The 26409-nt window shown below is 47.1% G+C and overlaps 1 protein-coding gene across 5 annotated transcripts in view; it reads right to left on the bottom strand.

The window, feature by feature from the left end:
* Positions 1 to 26409, bottom strand: part of CCAR1 (cell division cycle and apoptosis regulator 1) — a 2209777-nt gene that overhangs the window by 1073211 nt on the left and 1110157 nt on the right. For all 5 annotated transcript variants that reach the window (XM_085603559.1, XM_085603560.1, XM_085603562.1 and 2 more), the window contains one exon: positions 18481 to 18672. In XM_085603559.1, coding sequence (XP_085459685.1) covers positions 18481 to 18672 — 192 coding nt within the window. The remainder of the gene's footprint in view (positions 1 to 18480; positions 18673 to 26409) is intronic.

Raw genomic sequence — 26409 nt, 5'->3', positions numbered from 1 at the left:
GGATTAAGCGTGGTGTGGTCCTGCAGTATTTAAAACGTATTTCTCCAGATGTTGTCTTCCTGCAGGAGACACACCTTATAGGCAACACCTTTCATGCAATGAATCGGCGGGGATATCGTTTGGCGGCCCACTCCGGCTTCACTTCGGGCTCGCGGGGGGTGGGTATTATGGTCAAGAACTCGCTCCCGTTGGAGATTGACGAGGTGCGCCATGATGAGAGGGGACGTTACACTGTTCTGGTGGGACGAATGGAGGGTAGAGTGTTTATCTTTATATCAGTGTACGTCCCGCCTGGGTTACAAGCCACTACATTTGCGGACCTGGGGCGCCTCCTTCTGGACCTTCCGGGTGGCCTGTTGGTGGTTGGAGGGGATTTTAACGCGGTTGCCTCTGGGTCTATGGATCGCCATCCCCCTAGGGACCTCCCCCGGGCACAGGCGTGGCTGCCCGGCCTTTTAGACACGCTGGGCCTGGTGGATTGCTGGCGCTTAAAGCATCCCGTATTGCAACAGTACACCTTCCACTCGGGGGCCCATGGTAGCCTCTCGCGGCTTGATTACATCCTTGTCCCGGCGGCCCAGGCAGGGAGGGTGGGGGAGGTGCGCCATTTGGCACGGGGTATCTCAGACCACTCCCCATTGTTGTTGCATTTCGATGTCTTCCCGAGGGGGGATGGCAGAGTGGCCCCGATCAATGCATGGTATTTGCGCGACCCCACCATTCGTGCTGACTTGATCAAATCCTTACAGCGCTATTTCGATGAGAATGTGGGGTCGGTCCCGTCTGCCATCTCCCTGTGGGAGGCTTTCAAGGTGGTTCTTAGAGGGGAGGCCCTCTCCTTTATTTCCAATGCCCGGCGGCGCGAGCGGGAGGAGGTGACCCGGGTTGAGGCCGAGATTGCAGAACTGGAGGGTGACCTGGGGAGCGGGGTAACAGACGCCAAGTTGCATGTTTTGCACTTAAAGCAGGCGGCCTATCGGGCCCTCGTCGCGGAGGCGGCCAGGGGCCTCAGTAGAGAGCAGCAGGGGCGATTGTATGATGTGGGTGACAAGGCTGGCAAATTGATTGCGTGGTTGGACAAGAGGGAAAGAGCGAGCCGCGTGGTGCCTTTGATTGAGAGCGTGGATGGTGTGTGCGTCACTGAGCCGGAAGCCATTGTCTCCTGCTTCGCGGATTATTTCCGCGAAGTCTACTCCCCGGTTTCTCCCTGCTCGGAGGAAGATTCCCATGCCTTGCTTCGGGACATCGCACTGCCCTCCCTTACGGTGGAGGACAGGGACTCGCTGGATGCCCCGCCCACCTCGGACGAAATTGCCTCGGCTATTCGCTCGGTTGCATCCGGCAAGGCCATGGGCCCCAATGGTATTCCCATTGAGCTATACAAGCTACGCCCGGATGTGTTGGCGCCCCACCTGCGCGCGATGTTCCTTGCGGCCCACTCGCAGGGCTCCCTCCCGCCGGACCAGCGTCTGGCTACAATTGTGGTGATCCATAAGGAGGGGAAGCCCCGTGAGCGGGTCACATCCTATAGGCCGATTTCGCTTCTGAACGCGGAGCCCAAAATCCTCGCCAAGGTGTTGGCCAACCGGTTGGTGGGCGTGGTGGGCGATTTGGTCCACCAAGACCAATCGGGCTTTATACCACACCGCAACACGGCGCTTAATCTGCGGCGCTTACACGGGGTGCTCGCGCGTGTCCCATTTGTGCGGGAGCCGGCCATCTTGGCGTCCTTGGACGCCACCATGGCGTTCGATACGCTCGAATGGCCATATATTTGGGCGATGCTGGCGAAGTTTGGGTTCGGCCCGGGTTTCGTCAGCTGGGTCAAATTGCTATATTCGGGCCCGTTGGCACAGGTGGTGGTGAATGGGCGGGTATCTGCCCCATTCGCGCTGGGGCGGGGCACGCGACAGGGTTGTCCCCTGTCGCCTCTCCTGTTCGCCCTGGCCATGGAGCCCCTGGCGGAGTGGTTGCGGTGGCACCCTTCTATCCGTGGTCTCCGCTGGACCCCCGAGCATGAGGACCGCGTGTCCCTCTATGCTGACGATATCCTTTTGTATCTCGCCTCCCCGCGCAAGTCACTGATCGTCCTGGTTGATGTTTTACGCTCCTTCGGTCGCAACTCAGGCCTGGTCATCAACTGGGCGAAATCCTGTGTCTATGTGCTCTCCGGGGAGGCCCCGGTCTTGCCACGGGACTGTCCGATCCAGATTGCCTCCCAGGGTTTCCGGTACCTGGGTATATATATCACTCTTGACCCGGAGGCCCGCTATGAGCGGAACTTGCTGCCCCCCCTCCAGCGTCTGAGGGAGGACGTGGTGCGCTGGCGGCGTCTGCCGCTCTCGCCGCTCGGCCGAGCGGCCTTATTTAAAATGATGTCCCTGCCGCGCTTCCTCTACGCCCTCCAGAATACCATGGACCTGGTCCCTGCACGCTACTTTCGCGAGGTGGAGGGCCTCCAGCGGCGCCTGTTCTGGGACGGGAGGCCGCGTATTGCTCTGGCTAAATTGACGCTCCCGTGGTACGATGGAGGGGTCGCCCTCCCGGACATCAAACGGTATTACTGGGCCTCCCAACTAGCTGCAATTAATCATGGCCTTTACGGGCCCGCCTTGAACCCGGCATTTGAGATGGACAGGACGCTTCTGCCCGGTGGCGATTATAATCGAGCGCTCTACTCTGGCGCGCCCGACTCCCGTTTGACGGGACCGACGCGTGTCATGGTGCGTGTCTGGCACGCGGCTAATGCAGCTATGGGGTGGAAGGACCGTTTGACCCGAGCGTCTCCGCTGTATGCATCTGAGAGGTTGGGCTCCCTGTGGACGTCGAAGGGCTTCGAGCAGTGGGACACGATCGGAATCAGCACGGTGGGAGATCTCTGGACGAGGGGGGGATTCAAAACTTTTGAGACGCTGCAGGCGGAGTTTCAGCTGCAGGGCAGTGAGTACTTTCGGTACCTACAGGTCCGCCATGCGCTGGGCTCCGTCTTCCCGGATGTTGCATCCATTCCGGAGTCTTCCCCCCTGGAGGACAGAGTGCTAGATGGCCATGTCCCGGACAGCACGATCTCCCTCATATACAAAAAATTGATTAACGATAGATCGTGTCTGCTGACTAGTCTCCGCGAGGCTTGGGTTGCCGACGGGCTGGAGCTGGACGACGAGGATTGGATCTCCGCGGTGGCCTCTCCGAAAGAGGTGGCCATCCCGGCTCGCCTTCGTTTCGTCCAGCTCAAGATCCTTCACCGGGTCTACGTGACGGGGCCAAGGCTTTTACGTATGGGCTTTGCCGGTGATGGAATGTGTAAGCGTGGCTGTGGTGCGTTGGCGACTTTCATGCATATACTGTGGGAGTGCCCGAAGGTGGAGCGATTCTGGCGTGGTGTGCATGAGGTTCTACGAATGGTTACGCGTGTCGCGCTGCTGCCTGAAGCGAGGAGATGCTTGCTGAATGTCTGGGAACCAAATGACTACTCGGTCCCGCAGGCGCGGTGGGTGACTTTGGGATACATGATAGCCAAGCGTGATATTGCCCAATTGTGGGGATCCCAGAGGCCCCCTGCGGTGTCGGCCTGGAAAGAGCATATGGATTGGTGTATGTTTCGTGAAAAGGTGGTGTATGTGGCGAGGGGTAAGCCTGGGGCGTGGATGAAACTCTGGGGCCCCTGGAACGCCTACCGCGGGGGTATTTGTGAGCCGCCGCTGCTATCGGCGGCCTCGCCGGCTCCGTCTCCCTAGATGGCGCCCCTCCCTTGGCCGCGGGCGCGCGGTCCCCCAGTCCCTGAGCTACTCCCGTCCCCCTCTTCAGAATTTTGCTGCTGGTTTGGATCCCCCACTTATGGAGCACGTGTTGTCACTTTGGATCGAGGGTTGCCTTGCGGTTGTGGTTTGTTTACGTTGTTTTGCTTTAAGAAAATGGAACCGTACTGTGGGCATGGAGCTGTGAGGCCTGCTCCATTGATCACTCCTGTCTTCCTACTGTGCACCGCTGAGGAAGTTTTTTGCTGTATGTATGTAATATGCTTTTGATGCTCTAGCGGCCGGCCGTGTGGTTGTAGGCCCATACCTGTAACTTCTATAAACTGCAATAAACGGTTTCAAAAAAAAATAAATAAATAAATAAATAAATACTGAAGACATCCTATTTCTTCATGAGTCAATATTGGCGGATGGGAGTTGATGTTCTGGAGTACTTCTGCAAGATCTGCCAGATCTATATTAAACAAACATGGTTCTAAAACGCACCCTTGTTTTAGACCATTTTTTGTATCGATTTGGTATTTGGCATGGGTACCGTCCCCAATTTTTACCAGGGCGCAGGTTCCAGTGTATAGCTCTACGATTGCCCACAATAAGATATTTGGTATGCCCCATGAGGTCATTTTTTGCCATAAGTGCCCCCACTGCACTTAGTCAATTGCAGACAAAGTCTACAAAACAGGCAAAAAGCTCAGTTTTCCTTTTTTTGGCCTTTTCTGCTTAAAGTGCAAACACTGTTAGGTTTGTTAGTGTCCCCATGCCAGCCCTGAACCCTGTTCGCATTCGAGGTAGAAGCTTCATGACTTCTATCCAAGATTTCAGATGCTTTAGTAAACAGGTTGTGTAGAGCTTGGCCTCTACATCAATTAATGCTATTAGTCTATAACTCGTCGCTATCGACGGGTTTCCACTTTTGGTAATTGTTTGGAAAATGCTGCCTTTCCAAGATTCCGGAATATTGTTCGTATGATACAGCTCATTAAAAAAAGGTGTGAAATACTGGGCCCAATAAGTTGTATTTCCTTTAAAAAGAGCATTGTGTATTCCGTTCAGTCCTGCTGCCCCTTCTGATTTAAATTCTTTATATTTTTTTTTGTTGTTCTGTGTCCACGACCAGTGACAGATTTTCCTTGCTGTGAGTTGTATTCACGTTGTCCCTTTTGCCATTAACACGTTCTATCTGTTTTATTGAAGCGTGACATGTACTCATTTTGGATTCTCCATCTACCTGGTTCCACTTCTCTTCAGCCTCTGGTTCGGCATACATTTCACGCATGTGTGTTTCCCACACGGCTGCATTTATCCCCATATTTTGTTGTCTTGTCTGCCCAAAAGACAGACCATTTATCATCTGCCAGAATTTTTGGCTGTTCTGCCGTTTACTTGAAATAAGAAGTGTGTTCCACAGATCGACCTGATATCTCTTTATTTCTTTCTAACCGTTTTTCTTATACTGGGTTCTTAGTTCACGTAATCTGCTTTTGTCAGCTCTTTTTCCTTGCTTTGTGATTTTTCTGTGTTCTTGCAGTATTTGCATTTTTTGATTGCGTAACTTACTGCTATAACAAGGTTGCTTTCCAGATCCTCCGTTTTGTTTTCCATTTGAACTGTACTTGCACATCTGTTTTTTTGTTGGGAATTTTTCCAGTAACGTATTTTTTAACATTTCCCATGCCTTTTGTTGTTCGCCTTCTTTTAATTGCTCATCATCTCTATTGTTTTGTTTGTTTTTCATTGTGTCAATTGGTCTGGCATGTTGGTAGCCCTCCGTCATCAGCTTTTCTATCCCCTTTCCCTGATATTTCAAGCTTTTTAAATTAAATGTTACAGGAGCCGAAATAAGCTCTTTAGTTAATTGATTCAGCTCAAACTTGTATTTTATTCGAATGATTTGGGGAAAGTGGTCGCGCTCCTTGCGGGGGCTTATTTAAAAGTGACATACCTGTTGCATTGTGAATTCACTTACTAACGTGTAATCTATAGTTGAACAGTTGTTTCCACTTATAAAGGTAATGGAAGCCGGTGAGTCCTCTTTTGTATTCCCATTCAGGAGCCTTAGTCCAAGTTTTTCCAGCTGAGTTCTATAAATGTTCCTGCTTGGATGCGGATTCTTCTTTTTTTTTTCTCACAAATCTGTGTTAAAGTCTCCTGTGACAATAAACAGAGCCTGTTTATATTGTCTCTAAATTGTTTTGAGTATGTCACATAGGATTTTCATATGCTCCTCTCTTGACTCTTTTCTGAGGTGGATATAAACATTTATTAATAAGATTGCTGTCGGCACCAAACTGTCCTTCTGTCTTTCAATAATTATCACCTGGATCCAATTTATCCCGGTTTCCAATTATTCTATTTGCCAGTTGAAATTTGTCGAACAGTAAAAGGCATGACCCCCTTTGGCATGACCACATTTTGACGATTTAATTGCCAATTCATGATAGTCTGTATATCCTGTAATATGTGTTTGTTCTAGACACCACGTTTCCTGGATCAGTATTATGTCATGATTTTGGAAAAATTCAATGGTTTCGTTGTGTTGAAGCTAATTTTCAATCCCATGAAAATTCCAGAGCAGATATTTAACCCGTCTTGATCCATAACTGGTCTTTTAATCTTCTTGTCAGGGCTGTGTTATTTCTTGCTTGTTATAAAGCCATGATCCGGCCTGGTTAGTTACAGTGCTAATGTCGTAGTACTCCTGCGGGTCCATGTCCAGCAGAGCCTTGCTGGAATACTTACTGATCTTTACACAAATGGCACCCCCTATTCTCCTTGTTGACTCCAGTCCACGTTTTCCCGGCCACGGCTGCAAGCAGTAGCAGCGCGGTGTAGTGAGGCGAGGAAGAGGAGGTGTGCAAGGGGCGGGCGGCGTGAGGAGAGCGGCTGCACTGCTGTGATCCGACCAGAGCGTCCACCTTGCCGAGCCCGAAGCAAAAGCCGCAGTAACCTTCGGAGGAGGTGCGCGAGGAGTTAGGTGCGCGACGGCGTGTAAGCCGCCCAGAAGCTGTCCGAGGCCACCGACCCCCATCGCTCCCCCCTGTCGCACAGCGCAGACACACACCCGCCCACAACACCAGGAGAACTGCAACATCGGAGAGCAAGGGACTGGGCCTCCCTTAGCTCCAGACCCCGCAGCAGTGGTAAGCCCTTGGCCCTCCTAGGGCACACACACACGTTTGCCTATCTGTAAGCAGCGCTGAGCAGGGGAGGGGAGTGGGAGGGCAGGGAGAGAGGGTTGCTAGCGGCCAGCAACCTAAGGAAAGCAGCATTGGGGACCAGCCTGGCTTGGCCCTTAGCCTGGTCTCTCCTCTCCTGACCTCCCCAACTCTCTCCTGGCCTCCCCTACAGGCATTTAGCCACACAACCAGTGCATAAAACAGTATTAAGCAGCAGGAGCTGTACAACAGCCTCTCCAACGACGAGTCAGCCCTACTTCCCAGATTTCAGCACCTTTCCACCATCTTTCCATTAAGGGATGTACAGGGTCCCTATAGCTGTCTACACCCTTCCGCTGACCCTGATTCTATCCACCCCTGTACCCTAGAATCCAACTCAGGTAACACAGGCAAGCAATCAACGGTTGACAAGCAAGCAGCAATCAGGAGTCAGCACACTCAATTCTCAATCCGTAACTCCTCTTCCCTCTCTCGTGGCCCCCATCCCCCGGAGAGACACAGGAAAGGGGCAAGTGGGATCGTCATGAGGTCCGGAAGAGTAAGAAAACCTATAACAAGGCCATCACCCAAACGAAAAAGAAAGGAAGTCGACGGATGCAAAGTGATCCCAGAAAATGACAACCGGAGAGAAAACAGCACTAAGGACAGCAAAAGAACTAACACAAGCGAAGGGAACTCCAAGGACAAAAAAACCTGCTCAATTGAATGCCCGATAACCAACAAAGGAAATAGCCCAACATCGATAATAGAGCAAAACAATGCAATTCAGTTAAACGATATTTCAATAGCGACAAAAGAAAAAACCCGTACGAACTTATAAACATAGGAGGACAATCTCCAAGGAAGACTACAAACTACTACCAGCCAAAAATTAATACGAAATTCACATTTCTAAAAGACCCCGGCAAAGCAATCTATTCAAACAACAATACTATAATTGGTTTACAATCCCCACCACGACCCGTTGGTGCAGACAGCTCTTTGCCTCAAAAATCAAGCACAACAATTGCAGAAATACATACGTTCTCAAACCATAAGGAGACCACAGCCTACTCAAGAAGCACAATGGGGGCGCAAGCTGACAACACCATAGGAGCAACAAAGGGAGACATTAGCCAAAACAACTCACAAAAAGGCTCAGGCGGCCAGGAAAAAAACCCTAGGGGGCTTGTGCCCGAGAAGGAGAATGAGAGCAAATTGGCCGCACAACCATAAGGGCTCCCGGAGCATCAGAGTCCCAAATGTTTCAAGTGGCCGGTCATCCCTCATCTACACCCCACCATCCTATCAGTATGCACCGATCAAATACGATGGAGAGACCCAATATCCCATGCAAAAAATAGCCCTCCATATGAGCAACAGACAACACAAGGCGACACTCCAACAGCTGAGAAACAGCAAAGGAAAATCGACCCCGCAAACCTCCCCCCACACTCGGCACACGAGGATTCGTGTACCATAGAAAGCGACATTACTTTTTGGGCGTCACAAGAATGGGAAGACCTAGTGGCATCTTATAACGTTAAACCAACCCTTAACAGCATCACCGAAGAGCGCTCCTATCAGTATACTGAGGGGAGTAGAGGCCCCACTGAAACTTTTTGGGCAACCTTACTCAACACAATTCAGCTGTCATCAACAGCACTACAGTACCAATCCGACAAATTAGACTTACAGCTGACTGTCCTACAAACGCTAGCAGAAGCTACCTCCAGGATAGAAAGAAAACTCGCGGACCTTAACGGCCTCATAAAAAGAGGACAAGAAGCAGCAAAATTATCTCAAATAGAAAGAACAGACTGCGTCTGCTTCCCAATAGTCGACAAGCTATCCACACTACCTACGATGTTGAGTAACCTCCTGGGGGACCTAAAACTAAATATAATAACGCACCCCACAACTGAGTTTAAGCCTGGCAGAATAACCTCCTGCGATAAACCACCAGGAACCATCAATGACATCCACACAGCTATCAAGCAAGGGGACTCATCTCCAAAATCCAAAAGCACATCAGAAGCGTTCCCTCAGAACATCTCTATCAAAGAAAGGGCCAGCCCAGAGACATCCACGAACGCGCGAGCCCGCTGTAAACAAAAAAGAAAGGGCAGGAACAGAAAGTCAACAGGAGCAGATTGCACTGACGAAAACCAGCAATTGACCACATCTTGGGGAAAGGAGCAAACAGGAGAAATCACGAAGTACACCGATGGTACAAAATCATCACCTCTAGATAAAAAATCATTAGACACAAAGACTTTAAATGCAGCAGAGACCGCCACAACGACACTCTTTAAAGAGAAAACAAGCAAACAGATAGTGCAGAAGCACTTCAGCCAAGCCAAAAACAACCAACCTAGCAACATATCTGAACAGGCGAACGATATACAAAGTAAAAGAAGGACCATCGTAGAAAATCTGCCAGCAGTAAAAACACAACCTGGCACGGCGGTCACAGAGCAGGCTCTTGACGAGTCCGCCCAAATCAACATGGAAATCACAAACACTGACCCACTTACAAATAGTATTAACCACTGCAAGGAAATCACCATCCAGGGACAAAAGACGAAGGCAAGTACACAAAGCACGAATAAGTCAGCCATTGTACAGGCAAAAGAGGATCTTCATGGAGTCAGCACAGAAAGCAATGATATAACAAATAAAACCCAGCCCCAACATGGGATCAAACAATACGAGGTAATAACACATCCCCGAACACTGACCCACCGGAAAAAAAGAGTCAGACATTATTCTATTTATTCCAGAATTCAAATCCAAAGGAAAAGTGGACACCCTAAACAGGGGTAATATACTAAAGGCTTATCCACCCAATTGAAAAATTAAAACAAATTAACACAACAGACTTGCTCACAATTGAATTTCAACCTTCCCCAGATTTACAAGGTCACGAAACGACAAAGACAATATGGAAAACAAACGACTTAGCAGATCAAATCCTGGGGGAAACACTCAGATTTTCTCAATGGGGAATAAAGCTCTAAGCAGGAAAAAGACCAGCCTACCCCACCCCGCTCCTAGAAGAAAGCAAAAAAGAACGCTTACAAATAGTCAAATCAATTTTAAAAGGAGCACTCACCAGGACCCGACAGTAACCCACCACATCTAAAACATTTAACAACCCAGCAACCTGATTTAAACAGGGCAACCATACGGCGGATAATAATTATAGAAGACACAAAGGGACAAAGGGTATCAGGCCAGACTTTTATGGAAGCTGACATCCCCAATGTTAAAATATGCATTTGGAACATTAATGGTCTTTCTGACAAATTGGAGGACCCAGAAACATCAAACTATTTAAAATCATTTGATCTGATCTTACTCCAAGAAACCTGGGAAGAGAATGAGATACCCCTACAAGAATACACAACTCAAACCCACCCAGCAACCAGAGGTTCTTCCTATGGTCACAGCTCAGGAGGCCTGGTGTCATTCGCCTCAATACTAACAATCATAACAATGGAAGAAATCAATGCAAAAATCACTCCCCCTAGTGCGATACAGGCACTAGCAATAACAATTGAAAATAATCAGGTGACTCAACCACTTTACATCATAAATATATACATTCACCCAAAGCACAGACAAACAGGGGCAAGAGAACTCGTTAGCGAATTAGTAAGACTCATGGAGGAAAGGGAAATGGAGAACATATTTCTAGCAGGTGATTTTAACCTTCACCTCTTTGGAGAGAAATCAGATGATGAAATATCACTGGAAATGGACATCGCATGGGGAATACCAAACCAATCCACAGCCTCTCCAAACAAGGAAACAAGATGCTCAAATAAACTACTGAAAGACCTTGAGCAGTTAAACCTGAGAGTACTAAACGGACGATTTAAAGAGGATACACCGCCAGCATCAACATATTTTTCCTCAACCACTTCTTCTCATCTCGACTTCACCTTTGCAACACTACCACTGTTTGAAATAATAAGCTCGTTCAAGGTTGGAGAGAATGGCCAAAATGACCATTTGCCACTAGAAGTGAAACTAGGCGTCACCAACGGGAATGATACAGAAGTAAGGAGAATTATCGGCACAGAGTATACCACCAACTATAGACAAATAAGCTGCAGGACTGACAAAGCAGAAGAATTAACAACTAATGCAAAAACAATCCTGCACCAGATAATAAGTTCGACAAAGAACCCATTAGAGGTTTGGGAAGAATTCGTAACGGTACTCGGAACACCACATGCCACAGAGCAAAAAACCCGAAAAGGGAATACGCCGTGTAATATATTCGGTAAGGTAATCACACCAGAGATAAAAAATCTAAAACGGCAAATAAACCAGATCCTTAGGCAGCTCTGTAAACAAACAAATAACAAAGCCATGCAAAAAGAGCTGCGAACCCTAAAGGCACAGCCAAAGAAGAAGACTTGGGAAAGGAAAAGGCAATTGAACGAGGAACTCTGGGTAAAAATCGTGTACGACTCAAAACCGAAGAATAGTGCTAGATTTTGGAAAACAATCCATAGCCTCCAAAGGCCAGGCCACAAAGGAATCAACTCATACATATCAGAACCAGAATGGGCACACTACCTATCAAATCACTTCAATGATAAAAACCCAGAGGGGGACCCACCCAGAGGTAGAACTCGGATAATCGAAATGAATTCAAGTACTTGCAAAACTGGAACACAAATATAAAGTATATGACGACCACATTACGACAGCGCCCCTGCGCAAAAGACCGCAAATCCGGAGGAGGTAGCAACAACAAGCCTCAAACCAACCTTAAACAGAGAGGAAAAAAATCACGGAGCAACAGCAGCTAGGATCAAGCCACAAATTTCAAAAGGGAAACTAGAGGGTGCTCCCGGCCCCAATGGAATCCCGCCAATAATGTACAAGCAAGACTCCGACTTTTGGAGCGACACACTGGCGCCAGCCTTCCAGGAAATCAGGGAAACAGCAATATGTCCATCATCCTGGAGAGGTTCAATAATAAGTCTGATTTACAAACAGGGCGAAAGGAGCAATCCAAGCAACTATCGACTTATTGCCCTAATCGACACAGAAGCAAAGTACTATGCAGGACTTATCTTGGCGGAACTAACATCCTGGGCAATCCTAAAGCACATCATCCCAGTTAACCAAACCGGATTCTGTAGAGGTTAAGGCACAATAACCAATATCATTGCGCTAACTCTTCTGACAGACGCGGCAAAAACAGTCAAGAGCTCGCTATTTCTATGTTTTATAGACTATAGCGATGTGTTTGACCATGTAGAACGCAGCAAACTCTGGCAGAAGCTGGAAAAATGGGGGATTCCCGGGCCACTTCTACAAAAGCTGATATTACTACATACCAACACTTGGGTCAAGATCAAACTGGGCTCTGGAACGCACCTTTCAAGGCAAATCAAAACCACCAAAGGTTTAAAACAAGGATGCGTCCTAGCCCCCATGCTGTTTAATCTTTTTCTCGCAGATCTCCCTGGAGAATTGGAGAAAAACAAATTGCATGCCTCGCGGCTGGGAGATATCTCGCTTTCAAATCTCTTATATGCAGACGACCTGGTCCTTATTAGTCGGTCCCCCATTGGACTTCAACATCTCCTGTACACCACCAACAAATTCTCAATAAACAATGCATTAAAGATTAACCTAAACAAATCAAAAGTCATGTCAGTGAATTATAACAAAACAAAGAAACTCGCATGGTTCCTGGACGGACAGAGGCTAGACCACGTAGCCACTTACAAATATCTAGGCGTATTTTTAGACAGTAGAGGTTCGTTTAAACACCAACTAGAGGCTATTCGTCGGAAGGGCACAATATTCTATCTCCCAATGAAGCCCTTGAAGAAAGTTCTCCACGACCAGTCACTGGATCCCCTTCTACAGGTGATTAGAGCACGTTTACAGCCTATGCTCACATACGGCAGCAAATCCATGCAAAGGAAAGACGCCACGGCTCTAGACACAACTATCAGTCGAGCATACAGGGCAATCTTCCATCTGCCTAATTACGTCTTCCCTGCCCAAATCCGTCTTGAATTTGGTCTCCAGAGACAAACGGTGGAGAGAAGAGGGGCCTAATTAAAACGTTGGCGAAAAATCAGAGGCGCCGAGCGAGGATACTTAAACGGCCACCTCTGGACTGAAATCTCAACCCGATAGAAATCTCCTGCCAGGAAGTATCTAAAAGAATCACTGGAGATCCTGGGATTAACAAACCTCTGGGAGTCATCCACAGACATCAAAAGTTTCAAAAAAGTGGTTACAAAAGTAACCAAAATGATATCATCCATAGACCACAAAGAAATTCTGTCCAAGAGGGCTCATGGATGGTCAGTGCTGAAAGATTATAACACTCTGAAGCCGCAGGAATACCTGAAAATGGGCCTCACGCAGGCGACAAAAAACACATTTTTAAATTTGCGTATCGGTATCCTATCAATATTACCTCACCTGGCACCATGGAAAAGGGGAACAGAAGAACACCTTTGTCGACTTTGCAGAGCAGGGAAAGAGGACCCAAAACATATAATCTGCACCTGCCCAACCTTGATGGATAGAAGGCGCTCCTTATTTCGGGTTTTATGGAACCAAAAGGGCATAACAAGTTGCAGGCAGGCTGTGATGTTGTGCTTTAATCCTGTTGAGATTCAGTTAAATTGAAGACTGACAAAGTATTTTGATATAGTGGCTAGAAGACTCCTGAGTTAGCCACACGGTTCATCTAAAGTACAGCAAGCAACAGCACCTCAATCCAACAAAGGACAGCCCGCTTAGTCACTTGCCAAGTTACAACTACGCCTGGCAAACCGAGGCACATTGACATTATAAACTTACAAATAGTCTATACCAAAATGCAACTGAGACTTTTATGATTTTATAGAGTGTAAATATTTTCTTTTCTTATTCTTACACTATAAATGTAAATAAGGCTTAAACGATGGAAATTTTTAATATTGTGAGTTTTTATTAACTGTACAATAAATAAACCTAAACCTACTGATCTTTAAGTTTTCAAAGGATCTCTGATTTGAGCCTGTGCCTGCTGTGGCCGCTATTATACAGACACAGTTGAGGCACTACAGAGCACGAGTCTACGTCAAATCCTCAATAGATTGAGCTGTGAACACCAGGGGGGTAGTTGCATCTGAGTTGGAGCAGTCAGACTGCCTGTCCTCCCTGGAGGCCGCAGAGCCAGATGTAAGGAGCTGAGGCGTCAAGAATAGCCCCTGAAGAGATGCCGAAGCATCACTGTACTGCTCATTGCAGCATTGCGCAGGAGTAGGCGTCTCCCCTTTTTGAGCAACTACGGAAGAGCCAGCGGACAGTGTCCATAACTTGAGTCATCATTTGCCGTGAGGAGGGACGCGATGGCGAGCGGCTCCAGGAACTTCCAGTGAAAGACTCCATCCAGTCCCAGGCCTCCTCCTGCTGTGACAACAAGTGGGTATATTAACCATCCTAAAAATCTGCAGTTTAGCAGGGAAAAGAAGAGCATACCTGAGGCCCATCTTGCGCAGCTACCGCTTGACCTGAAGCAAGGAAGCCCTCTGGTGGTGGACCACCAGTGTGTAGTCCGATAAAAACATTATCTTCCTATTTTTGTACCAGACAAAACTTTATCTCAAGTCATCATCAACAAAGCATCCCGGTCACGATAATTCAAGAGTCTCACCACCATAGGTAGAGGGGGCATCCCGTGAGGGGAACGCCAGGTAGGTACTGTGCACACGCGTCCTACCCAAAAATAGTGTGAAAGCGTAGTGGGAGCCACATCTTGCTTAATCCAACGTTCCAGGAGCTGCACTGGGTCCACACCCTCTGCATACTTGAGAAGGCAAATACGACGAATGGTGTTGCAGTGTGAGTGGCCCACTGCATCATCTAGTTTCCAGTCAGCAACTCGCAGCCTCTCCGTAATGTCATGAGTCTTCTCAGCAGGTTCCCGGGCAGCCGGCCGCAGTTCTCCCAGGGCCTGTGTATTCATGATGACCTTTTCAGACAGCTTATGTTGGTTTTCACAGACGATCACCAGTTCGTAGGTAAACTAATCAAACTTAGCCACAAATGCCACATGGGCCTCAGCAATGGCAGCCACAATTTTGTTCAATTTACAGGGACACAGCCGAATCCAGCTTAAGAACGACCGCAAGTCCAGAGAACAGAGGGCCAGGGCAAGACAATCCACGACGAGCAGCCCTTACAACCCACCACAGGGATAGGTCAATGTCTCAAACCTGCACTAGGTGTCCAAGGCAGACAGGGCAGCTTAGATGAGAAGTTCAAGTGGAATGGACCCCCAGCAGTAGCAGCCACACCCGCTATAGAGGGGCGTCCACTCACAGTCCAATGCTGTCCCCCAGGGGGCAGTCCACCCACACACTCAAGGCTCCCAGTCATGCACACTCAGGGCCTGGTAAGTCGCATGGCCACAGCAGCCCCCCAAGGACAGGGCCGGCCGCGCACCTTTAAGAACCTGCTGCCTGATCTCAATTAAGGGCCGCGGAGAGCGTAGAAATGCACACTCACTCCACAGGCCTGGGTCCTCTAACTGATAGGAAACTGACAATGGCAAAGGCAGTGGAAACGGCAGCCACCGTGAGCCTGATTAGGCTGGAGTGGGGACGCCTCACGGCTCCGGCCCCTCTGGCTCAGCAAAACACCAGACCAAAATTCAGGTGCCGCCGCTGGTACTTGGAGGGGACCCGTTGCGGCATTGTGGCAATCCACCTCAGATACATGACTCTGTTCTTGGCAGATGATTCGGGATTGTCGCAGGCAGGGGAGTCCCTGCGCTCCACATCCACCATGTTCGGAGACAGGGACAAGCCCCTGGTTGACCTCTTTAAGGGGGGTTTCTGTCTGAGTGTGATGGGCTGGCATAGAATCCTTAAGTACATAGGCAGAAGGCCCAGGGGCTGGAGCAGTTGAGAAAAACTGAGAGGGGAACTTTTAATGTTAAGGAGTCCAAAGCTACTCTGTCAGCCATGGGATACATCCTTCGCCATCAGTGGACCAGCAGAGAGTCCCCATGTCTACAACATTTCCCACACCTTCTCTGGTTATTGACGTCCTTGAATTCACCACATATGAGGTCCTAAATGCTGATAGGATGGAGGGCAAACACAGAAACCATAACATTAGGATAATTATGGAAGGACGTGTCAGCTCATGTTCCGCGCGGGGCATCGTACACCAGTGGGCTCTTCAGCACAAAAGCTGCAACGCCGTTGTCACAGGTATAACGTAGGAAAATCACAGCCCTAATCTCTAGTCAGGGGTGGATTTAATCGAGGCAAAACAACAGGCTTCTCTAGCAGAGTTTAGAGACCTGCTGCCATTCCAGTGTTCTCACATCTTTGCAAACCAGCTGAAAATGCTTCTTTATTACTATTTGAGAGGGATGGTCATGTTTCACTGCCAGTGTTGCATCTCCATCCAATCTGTCGGCTTACAGGCTACATAAGACTACATTTCCGAATGACAGAAAACTGATTCATGTACATCAATAAAATATAAGAAACCAAATGGAACAAGATTACATTGTCAGAGGTCATCACTACTCTAAACAGAGGCCCAGGAATTCTATCTCAAATGTTTTTTGACTATAATCTTTGGATAACAATATGTGCTGGGTGTTAATAGTTCAGTCTGACAACAGTCAGCGTGCTTTTAGATAGTATTACACTACCCATCAGGTCCTTACCGGAGCTGTTTTGCTGTTACTTCCTAAACCTGTGTTAGATCGCTAGGGTTCGTAAAATAGACAGCCTGACACCATTGTCTTGTCCACGTTTGACTCGGTTTGATGCTTTTATATTCGTTCATTTTAGTTCCTTCTGCCATGGTTTTAGCGCTAGTATCCATTAGTACCAATCAAAGGATTTTCGCTTCCGTTAGCCGAGTCAGGAGAGTCCCCCTGGCCCCCAGGCATTACATACCTTGTTTTTGAAATTTCCTTTTTAGAGCGGTGCCTCATAAAGGCCTGAGCGGATGCCAGGTGAGGCGAGGTGCGTACCCACTCCTTATCGGGTAAGTGCACATGAATACGAGTGTTAATTACACTGTGTGTCTCATTAAGTATATTGGTATATTTTTATATCTTTAATTACTTATTCACTATTAAGTGTATATTACACTGCTTGATCAGAGATCAATACTGTTGATTAACAATGATTATGGAGAACACCTTTATTAGAATACTTCTTTGTCTTTGATTCTAAAGGTTCATCACCAGACAATGCCTATTACTGATCCTATACAAACCACAGGACTTCATCAGGTTGTATCTGGGTATTAACCATTGATTTAGGCCATTGTTTCAAAACCACTATTTGTGTTTATTTAACCACGTTTTTGCAGTAGCGTTTACATGGTCCTGACGAGAGCTTGGACTCTTATGTCCTCAAGCCGAAACATGTAGACCCAAGAACTGGCAGTTATTTGTTTAAGCTGTCAACACTGTTTTTAATTTGACACTGAGATAGCACCAGAATAAAGTATACCGTGTCTTGGTAGTCATTTTTAATCGCACATTTGTTTTTTTCGCACTGCTTTCTTCACCCCACCGTTGGTAACAATTTGGCACGGTTGCCTGGGACTACCAGGGTACCATTACGATCCCCAGAGTGATTGGTACTCCAGTGTATGCCCCCAGTTCCCAAATGATGAGAAACCACCTTCGGTGGGTGATGGGAACTCTTTCCTCATTGGAGGTTTCCATATACCTGCCTTAATTACCTCGGACTCTTTTTCCGTGTTTTTTCTCCTGTTTTCTTGTTTCTCCAGTATCTATTCTGATCCTAGTTTATTTCAGACCGACAGTATATTTTGTGAGTACAGTATTTGATTTGGGGATTTATACTGTGTAGGTCTTTAAATTGATCCCTTGGACCCTCTCATACATTTTCTTGTTTGCCACAAACACAGAAACCATAACATTAGGATAATTATGGAAGGACGTGTCAGCTCATGTTCCGCGCGGGGCATCGTACACCAGTGGGCTCTTCAGCACAAAAGCTGCAACGCCGTTGTCACAGGTATAACGTAGGAAAATCACAGCCCTAATCTCTAGTCAGGGGTGGATTTAATCGAGGCAAAACAACAGGCTTCTCTAGCAGAGTTTAGAGACCTGCTGCCATTCCAGTGTTCTCACATCTTTGCAAACCAGCTGAAAATGCTTCTTTATTACTATTTGAGAGGGATGGTCATGTTTCACTGCCAGTGTTGCATCTCCATCCAATCTGTCGGCTTACAGGCTACATAAGACTACATTTCCGAATGACAGAAAACTGATTCATGTACATCAATAAAATATAAGAAACCAAATGGAACAAGATTACATTGTCAGAGGTCATCACTACTCTAAACAGAGGCCCAGGAACTCTATCTCAAATGTAACAGCTGTTGTGTTAAACACGTTTAATTACCCTGTTCTGTCACATAAATCTGGTTTTCTTTGCCTTGACACTGCATGTCTTTAGCAGTTAATATAAGATCACTCTGTATTACATGTAACATACAAAAGTACATGGAATTAGCAAGGTGTTCTTTACCTCAAATGAATGTTCTTTATTATCCTCTAATCTGTAGTCCAGAAGGACACTTAGAGACATAACACTGCAGTCAAATTTTCCATTTTTTGCTTCCCTGTTAGGGTGCACAATTATTGCAGGCTCAGCTGGCAAGACATAGCGCCTCTCAAGACGTTGTCGCCCCATGTCCTCATGCCGTTTTTTATCTTCTTCCTGAAAATACCAGAAAATACCATTTAGCTCAAGAAGACAATAGAGTTTAATATAAAAACATGGATTGAATAAGAAAAATAATGTAGCCTAGATATATATACCTCATTCGCAAACCTACTATTGACTATAGGACTACAACACCTGTAGTAACAACTATAAAGTAATTCTGAGATGCAATCGTTTAAGTGAACATCAGCATACATATTCGCAGTGGTTTGTGTAGAGCACCACCTGGCCACTACTATACAATATATAGCACACTCACCAAGGAGCCCGGGCTTGGCTGAATGGTATAAATAAAGGGCTGAGAATTGCTCGTGGTTCTTTGGCGAGAGTGCAATAAAGCGTGGTTGTTCTAGGCCCGACAGCCTATGCGAAGGGTTGAGTTGGGCCCTTTACACTGGCAACGAGGTTGGAGTTCCCTCTGGGTGCGAGAGAGCCCACCTCTCGGGGCAGAGTGCAGCGTGGCAGGGTGGGCTTTGCCGGCACGTTCTCTTTGGTGAGAAGCTGGTCTGCACATTGCTGTGAGGCGGCTGGTCTTCCCAGCCACCACTATGGCTGAGTGTGCTGTGGATGTCTCTAGATTGATTGGAGGAGAAGTGTTGTGTTTCCGCGCTCATGGTTGGACTGCGCGATGGCAGCAGAAGAAACGTGTTGCTGCAGTTCTGGCTGATGAGGGTTATGAACCCGAAACCGGTCCCAGGATGCTTGTTTCCAGTCCAGGGAAGACATGGCTTGGCAGTTCGGGCTGGACTGTTCCCATGAGGCACAGGGTCAGACTAATTTGCATATGGCCATGTCTGAACTGGGGTGGTGGAGTGAGCTAAAGTATGATGATGGATTAAACCCAGCTCAGTTGACTGGGGGTGAGTGTTTGATTTGCTCAAACGGTCCGTCCATCATCCCCATTTGTATCGCAGTTCTGGGCAGGAGCAGGCCTCGTGGACAAGGAGGTCCTTCTAGGGGAGATGATAGAGCTGAGTGGCCGCAGGTGCACCTGTCGAGGGACAAGACCCTATCAGGCACTGGTGGGAAGGCATGCGCCAGCTGAATCAGCAGCCCCGGAGGTGGCCCACACCGGCATGGCCGTGGCAGTACGCCTGGTGAAAGTGGACAGTGGGGATTCCGCATGCAAATTGCCTGACGAGTAACAGAGGTGAGAGGCTTTCAATACGCCAGTGATCCAGAGCAAGTGGTAAAAAGACAGTGCAGGACGCCAGGGGTGCAAGAGGCCAGATCGTCGGGGCGGAGTCGAAAGCATAAGCCTAGATGAAGGCGCCCCCAGCATACTCAGGGGACTCAGCATTGGAACGCTGTGAGAAAAAGAGAGGGCACCATGTCGACAACTCCCAATGAGAGTGCTGGCTCTTCACGCCAGGCGGATGCATTGTCCATGCATCCAAACAGTGCGCATGCACCAGTGGCAGGGCTACCATCTTTCAGTCAATTGGCAGGCCCTGCGAACTCTGCTCCCCATTGGCGACAGTACTTGGGGAGGTTGAACAATTACTTTTGAGCAACACGAGAGACCGATGAAGTTGTAAAGCGCTCTATGATGCTTCACATGGATGGTGATGAACCGTATAATTTGTTCAAAAACCTTCTGAATACTGGGAGTAACAGTGATTTTGATGCAGCAGGGGCCGCGCTCAACAGGTACTTTGACCCACAATTAAATCCTGATTATGGAAAGTTTAAATTGAGACAGGCCCGGCAACAGGAGAATAAATCAGTGGATGCTTTCTATGCGTGCCTTAGAAGGCTCATTAACACGTGCACAACTATAGACCGGCTGGATGAGATCAGGGTGCAAATCATACAAGAGTGCAGATCTTCAAATTTGAGAAAGTTGATAATGTGCAAACCTAGAATATCTCTTGATCAAAAGGACTGATCCTTGCACGGTCACACGAGTTAGTGGACAGTAGAGTAGAAGATATGGGAGCAGCTCTGGCACGAGGAGCGGCAGGGGTGTTGACTTCAAGTATGACAAAAGTCAAGAAAGAGTTAAAACCATCCAACAAAGACCGGCCAGCGACAGACAGACAGACAAGTGGTCCAAAGCCAGGTGAGATGTCCTGTGGGGCCATGCACAAGTTAGCAAGTGGTTGTCTGGCACATGGGAAACCCTGTCGAAGAGTTAGTCGCGTGACTGGGTCAGGACTTCGTAGGCGCAGTTGGCCTACTCTTAGACACCTGGCTGTCGGGGAAGGTGACGAAAATGGTGACACTCAGTCAGAACACAAAGCCCTCGAAGGGTGCTGTGTGGCAGATAACGAGGATGGAGAAATACAATCTTCCTCGTGGGGCGTGACAAGCAGTGGAAAAGACTGCCTCTCCTGTGCCACATCAGTATTGAAGTTGTCAGGATCTCCGCTCTGTTGATACAGGGGCTTCAGTGAATGTGATGGATGACACGTAGTTTTGGAATTTGACACCACGCCCCCAGCTACGAATGACTAAGGCAAAAATTTACATGTATGGGTGTCACAATCCCATTCTCCTATGAGGAGGGATTGAGGTGTTAGTTGAAAGTGAAGGAAAGAAAGTGCTTACCAAGGTTCACGTGACCAGAGGAGATACTGGAACTCTTGTAGGGTATCATATGGCTGAGGATTTAGGGCTAGTTTTCCCTGTTTGTCAGATTCCTGAGGCCATTTTGGTGGACTTTCCAGAGTTGGGTAATGGCCTAGGATGTTTGAAAGGAGTAAAAGTTAAGTTGCACATTGACAAAACCACTCGCCCTGTGTAATTACGACCTAGAACAGCCCCCTTATCCCTGGGACAACAAGTGGAGGAGGAGTTGGGTAGGAAAAGCTTGAACAGTTGGGGGCCACCCCGTGGGTTTACCCTCTTGTGATCGCCCCAAAGGCAGAACAACCTGGAGCTATAAAACTGTATTGAAATGAGATTACATAATAAAGCAATTCATCGGTAAAGAGATATCCGACCCACCATGGATGAAATTGTAGCATATTTATATGGGGCTGAATGGTTCTCAAAAATTTAACTGAATGCCAAATTTCATCAACTGTTACTGGACGAAGCGAGTAGATACATCACACCATTTTCTACCCACGTGGGGTTGAGACGATATCTCAGGCTCAGCTTTGGGATCTCCTCAGCTGCGGAGGTGTTCCAAGAAGAAATACAAGAAACCCTATCAGGTCTAGTAGGGGTGATTAATGTAAGTGATGGCATTTTGATCTTCTCCAAAACTCTGTAGGAGAACCATGTGAGGTTGAGAGCAGAACTACAGCGCCTAGCAGAAAGTGGCCTGACATTCCATCACCAAAAGTGTCTATTTACACCGACTCAGTGGATTTTTTTTACATATTACTTTTCACACTAGGGCCTACAAGTTGACCCCAGAAAGTGGAAGCTATCAAATCAGTCGATGTACCCTAAAATGTAATGGAGGAACAAAATTTCCTGGGGATGGCTAATTATTGCAGACGATTCATTCCGAAAATAGCAACTCTGTCAGAATCGCTAAGGGATCTACCAAGCATGACAAACAGTGGGAGTGTACTGGAAAAGCAGCATAGGCATTTAAGGCAGTGATTGAGGCACTCTTGCAGGACGCTACCATGGCGTATTTCAGTCCTCAAAAGAGAAAAGAGTTGGTGGTTGAAGTAAGCCCAGTGGGCCTGGCGACAGTGCTGCTACAGAAGAAAAGTGCTAGGTCGGTGCCCATTGCAAACGCCAGACAGGCACATGTAAGTGGAAATGTGTTATGCCCAGTCGAAAGGGAAGCTCTTGCGAAATACTGGGCATGGCAGTACTGTCATCTCTATTTAGGTGGACAGAAATTCGTAGTATTGACCGACCACAAGCCATTAGTTCCTCTGTTCACTGGCCCTGCCTGTAATGGACCCCCGAGAATCGAGCATTGGGCAGTTCAACTTCAACAGTATGCATCTGAGGTGGTTTACAGGCCTGGTACAAACAATCTAGCGGACTATTTGCCACGTCTCCGGCAGGGGTCGAATACCATCCATGACAGAGAAGCAGATGAAGGCACGGAGGCATTCATGAAGATGATTGTGGAAGTGGCACGGCCAGCAGCGCCATCAATAGTGGAGATCCTTGAAGCAACAGCAGAAAGTGAAGGAGGCCCTCAAGAACCGGATGTGGAGAAAATTTCTGGATGGCATCGAATTGCTGACAATGGAAGATCAATTGGTTATAACCCAGAAGAGGAAGGTACGAAATGAGTTGAGCATGAGTGCTGAAGGACTGCTGCTGAGAGGCCAGCCAATTGTACTTCCAAGTTAGGCTATGGGTTCGAACAGTGGATTTAGTCCACTAGGGCCATCAGGGATTTGTAAAACCAAGGCTCGGCTATAACACAAAGTATGGTACTGGGCAAGGATAAGATGATCGATGAAAAAGTAAGAAGTTGCCACTTGTGTGCCATCACAAGTGGAGCTCCCCAGTAGCACCAGTGATCACTGAGGAAGCGGTTATGCAACCCTAGTCATCTGTCAACAAGGATTTCGGACGCTTTCCGGATGTAAGACTGACAGCAGTACTCATTGACAGTCATTCAAAATATCCGGCGGTGGAGCTGGTATGGTCCACATCTTTCGCTAATGCCATGCTGGCCTTAGAGAAGATCTTTGCAACCTTAGGGACCCTGATGAAATAAACACAGATAATAGACTCCCGTTTCATGGTCAGGAACTTCAGGATTACTTGCCAAATTGAATACAAGGCACAGAAAGATAACTCCCCAATGGCCACAGGTAAATGGTGAAGTAGAGCGTTTTATGAGGACACTAAATAGAGCACTCAAGATTGGGGTGGACCAGGGTGAAGACATGGAGTGTTGCTTATACCAGTTCCTCAGAGCATATTGGCAGACTCCTCACAGTACATCTTGCTGTGCCCCCAATGATCTGATCATGAGACGGAACATGAGGGATGTGCTGCCAGGGAGCCCGTGCTGGGAACCCAATGTAAATAATGTACAAGAGGCGCAAGACGAACGGAAAGCCACAAATGAGAGCCAGGAAAGATCGAGGTGCAGAGGTTCAAGACTTGAGAGTGGGTGACAAAGTGATCATGAGAGATCGTCACCCGGGATGGAAGTATTGTACCCCCTTATAAGGCGGAGGTGTGGGAAATTGTGGATGTAAAGGGAGAGGAGAAGCGACTGTATCCAGGAACATTTCATGGTTCAAGAAAATCAGATCACAGACACCTGGTCAAGCGACAGGTACTGGGCAAGAAAGAGACAGTGACCGAGAAGTAACTGAGTGGTCAGAGGCCAACTTGCCTGGTGAGGTGTCAGTAAAAGGTCCTGCTGTAGCCATAAGTCGCGATTCGTCACAATTGGGGTCTGAGAACAATTTGAATGATAACTCCAGGAGCTAAAGGAACACACAGTGCAGTGGGAGGTATGGACTGCGTCCAAAACCAGCCCCCAGTAAACGACTATGAGATTTTACATGTGGCCTCACAGATGGCTAAAAAGGACAATGTGCTGGCAACTACATGTCAGTGTTTTTTTTAAAATTTGTTTTACATCAATAAAAGTTGGAAGGGATGTAAAGTGCCACCCGCCTCTAATATATATTTGTTCACACACTGACCCAAGAGGCAGAGTTCATCTGAATGGTAAAAATAAAGGGCCGTGAATTGCTCACGGTTCTTCAGTGAAACCAGGACCAAATGTCAGTGTGCAGTGCTATAAAGCGTGGTTGTTCTAGGCCAGAAGGCATAGGTTTGACTTTGGCCCTTTACAGTTTGTTCCTATCACCTCAAACTTAAAAGTCTTAAGAAAAGGATCAATAAGACACTGACAGTTTACAACCTTCGATATGAATTAATGTGTTTGGCACCAAACATGTCACCTCATGATAAGTTCAAAAAGCATTTACATACTTTTACGCTATACTATTAAATTCTCAGTTGATGTTTAATAAAGAGTTTTAAGGGCATGCTTTAGAGCACAGTTTAATTGGAAAGCTTTTAATTTTTGGAGCAAAAGATAAATCAAGGCGAATCTATGGGTTGAACTTCCCAGAATGGTAAGTGGAACCATAGACACTGGCAAGCAGAACTAAGTGAATGCACACTTTATTTATTGGATTTTTTATTTGGATGCAATTTTGGACAATTAGAAACCTTTGAAAAAGGAAATAAAGTAAAAATGTGGTTTCACTGTTGGCTTTTATGATAACAAATTGTGCATGCTATGTAGCTTTTAAATTGCTTAAAATTATTTGAAATGAGGACGTGTTGGAGACCTAGATAGTCACTTTTCTCTGGAGCCCCTGATCGGACCTTTTTCAGATGTCTGAAATTCTATCCCGTGAATGCTAGGTGCAGCTCACATTTTGGGGTAAAAACATCTGCCCAACAAACTGCCAATGAACAGTCCTCACTCCAGTAATGTAGCGTTTGAGGTATTCCTTGCTACCAGGGTTGTAGCTTTAGGTGAGTGGGGGGTGTTTGGGCTGTCAAACGCCCCGAATAAATGCATTTTTGGCCTTGTAGTTGGGTCTGGTAACCCTGAGTTGGTTCTGCCATCTATGTGTCAGTTTTCTTGTAATGAGCCAGGAATGAAAGACAGGAAAGTGACGTTTGATTTTTGTAAACACATTTTATTCAATTACATCTCTTCAAATTGGTACCATACATTTGATTTTGATTTGATTTATCTATTTGTAGAGCGCGCGAATGCCCAAGGGCGTCTTGGCGCTGTGAGATACCGCTGGCTCTTGAAGATGTTGATTAGGGCTATGTGGAGAAAAGCCACGTTTTAACTTCCTTTCTGAAGTATTTCTAAGATGGGCTGTTTTTTATGTCTAGCGGTAGTTGGTTCCAAATTCTTGCCGTGTGCACCAGGAAACTTCTACCGCCCCAGTTAGCTCTCTTAAATCTTGGGACCCTGATTATTTTCATTTGGCTGGATCGAAGAAATCTTTTTGGCTCATACATTTTTAAATGGGTTTTTAGAAATTGTGATCCAGTTCCATTAATTGCTTTATACGCTAGGCATAGTGATTTGAATTGTATCCTTTTTACAATTGGCAGCCAGTGCAGATTTTTTAGTTTGTGGCTGATTGTTTCAAATTTTGGTATCCCTAGTATCAGCCTGGCTGCTGCATTCTGCAGGCGTTTGAGTAGGATTTTCTTCCTGGCTCCAGCGTATAGGCCGTTCCCGTAGTCCAATCTGGACAAAGCTAATGCTGTCACCACTGTCTTGCGTGAGTCATGTGGTAGGTAAGGTAGGATTTTCTTGATCATTTTTAGAATGTACCAAAGTGATGACGCCAGCTTACTGGCTTGGGCATCAAAGGAAAGATTGGTATCTAAAGTGATTCCCAGGTTTTTCACCTTTTCTGATGGTTCGGGATATCCTCCTAGTTCTTTTGGCCACCATGAATGGGACCATATTTTTGTGTCCCCTCCTAGTATCATGACCTCACTTTTGTCCCCGTTTAGTTTTAGGCAGTTTGTTCTCATCCATTGGCTGATTTGTACCATGCAGATTTGAAATTTTTCTGCTGTGTTCTCTACGTCTTTATTTATTGAGACCACGATTTGGGTATCATCGGCGTAGGATATTGGGGTGAAGCCACAGTTCCTTATTATTTGTGCAAGGGGAGTTACGTACAGATTAAAAAGAGTGGGGCTCATCGAGGAGCCCTGCGGGACTCCACATGGCAGGTTGAATTTGTTGGATTTTGCCTCTCCCGATTCTACTGAGAAGGTTCTGTTCTCTAA

This window comes from Triturus cristatus, chromosome 1_2 (genome assembly GCF_964204655.1).
Source record: "Triturus cristatus chromosome 1_2, aTriCri1.1, whole genome shotgun sequence".
NCBI classification, from domain to species: Eukaryota; Metazoa; Chordata; class Amphibia; order Caudata; family Salamandridae; genus Triturus; species Triturus cristatus.
This window is presented reverse-complemented; position numbering and strand designations above follow the sequence as displayed.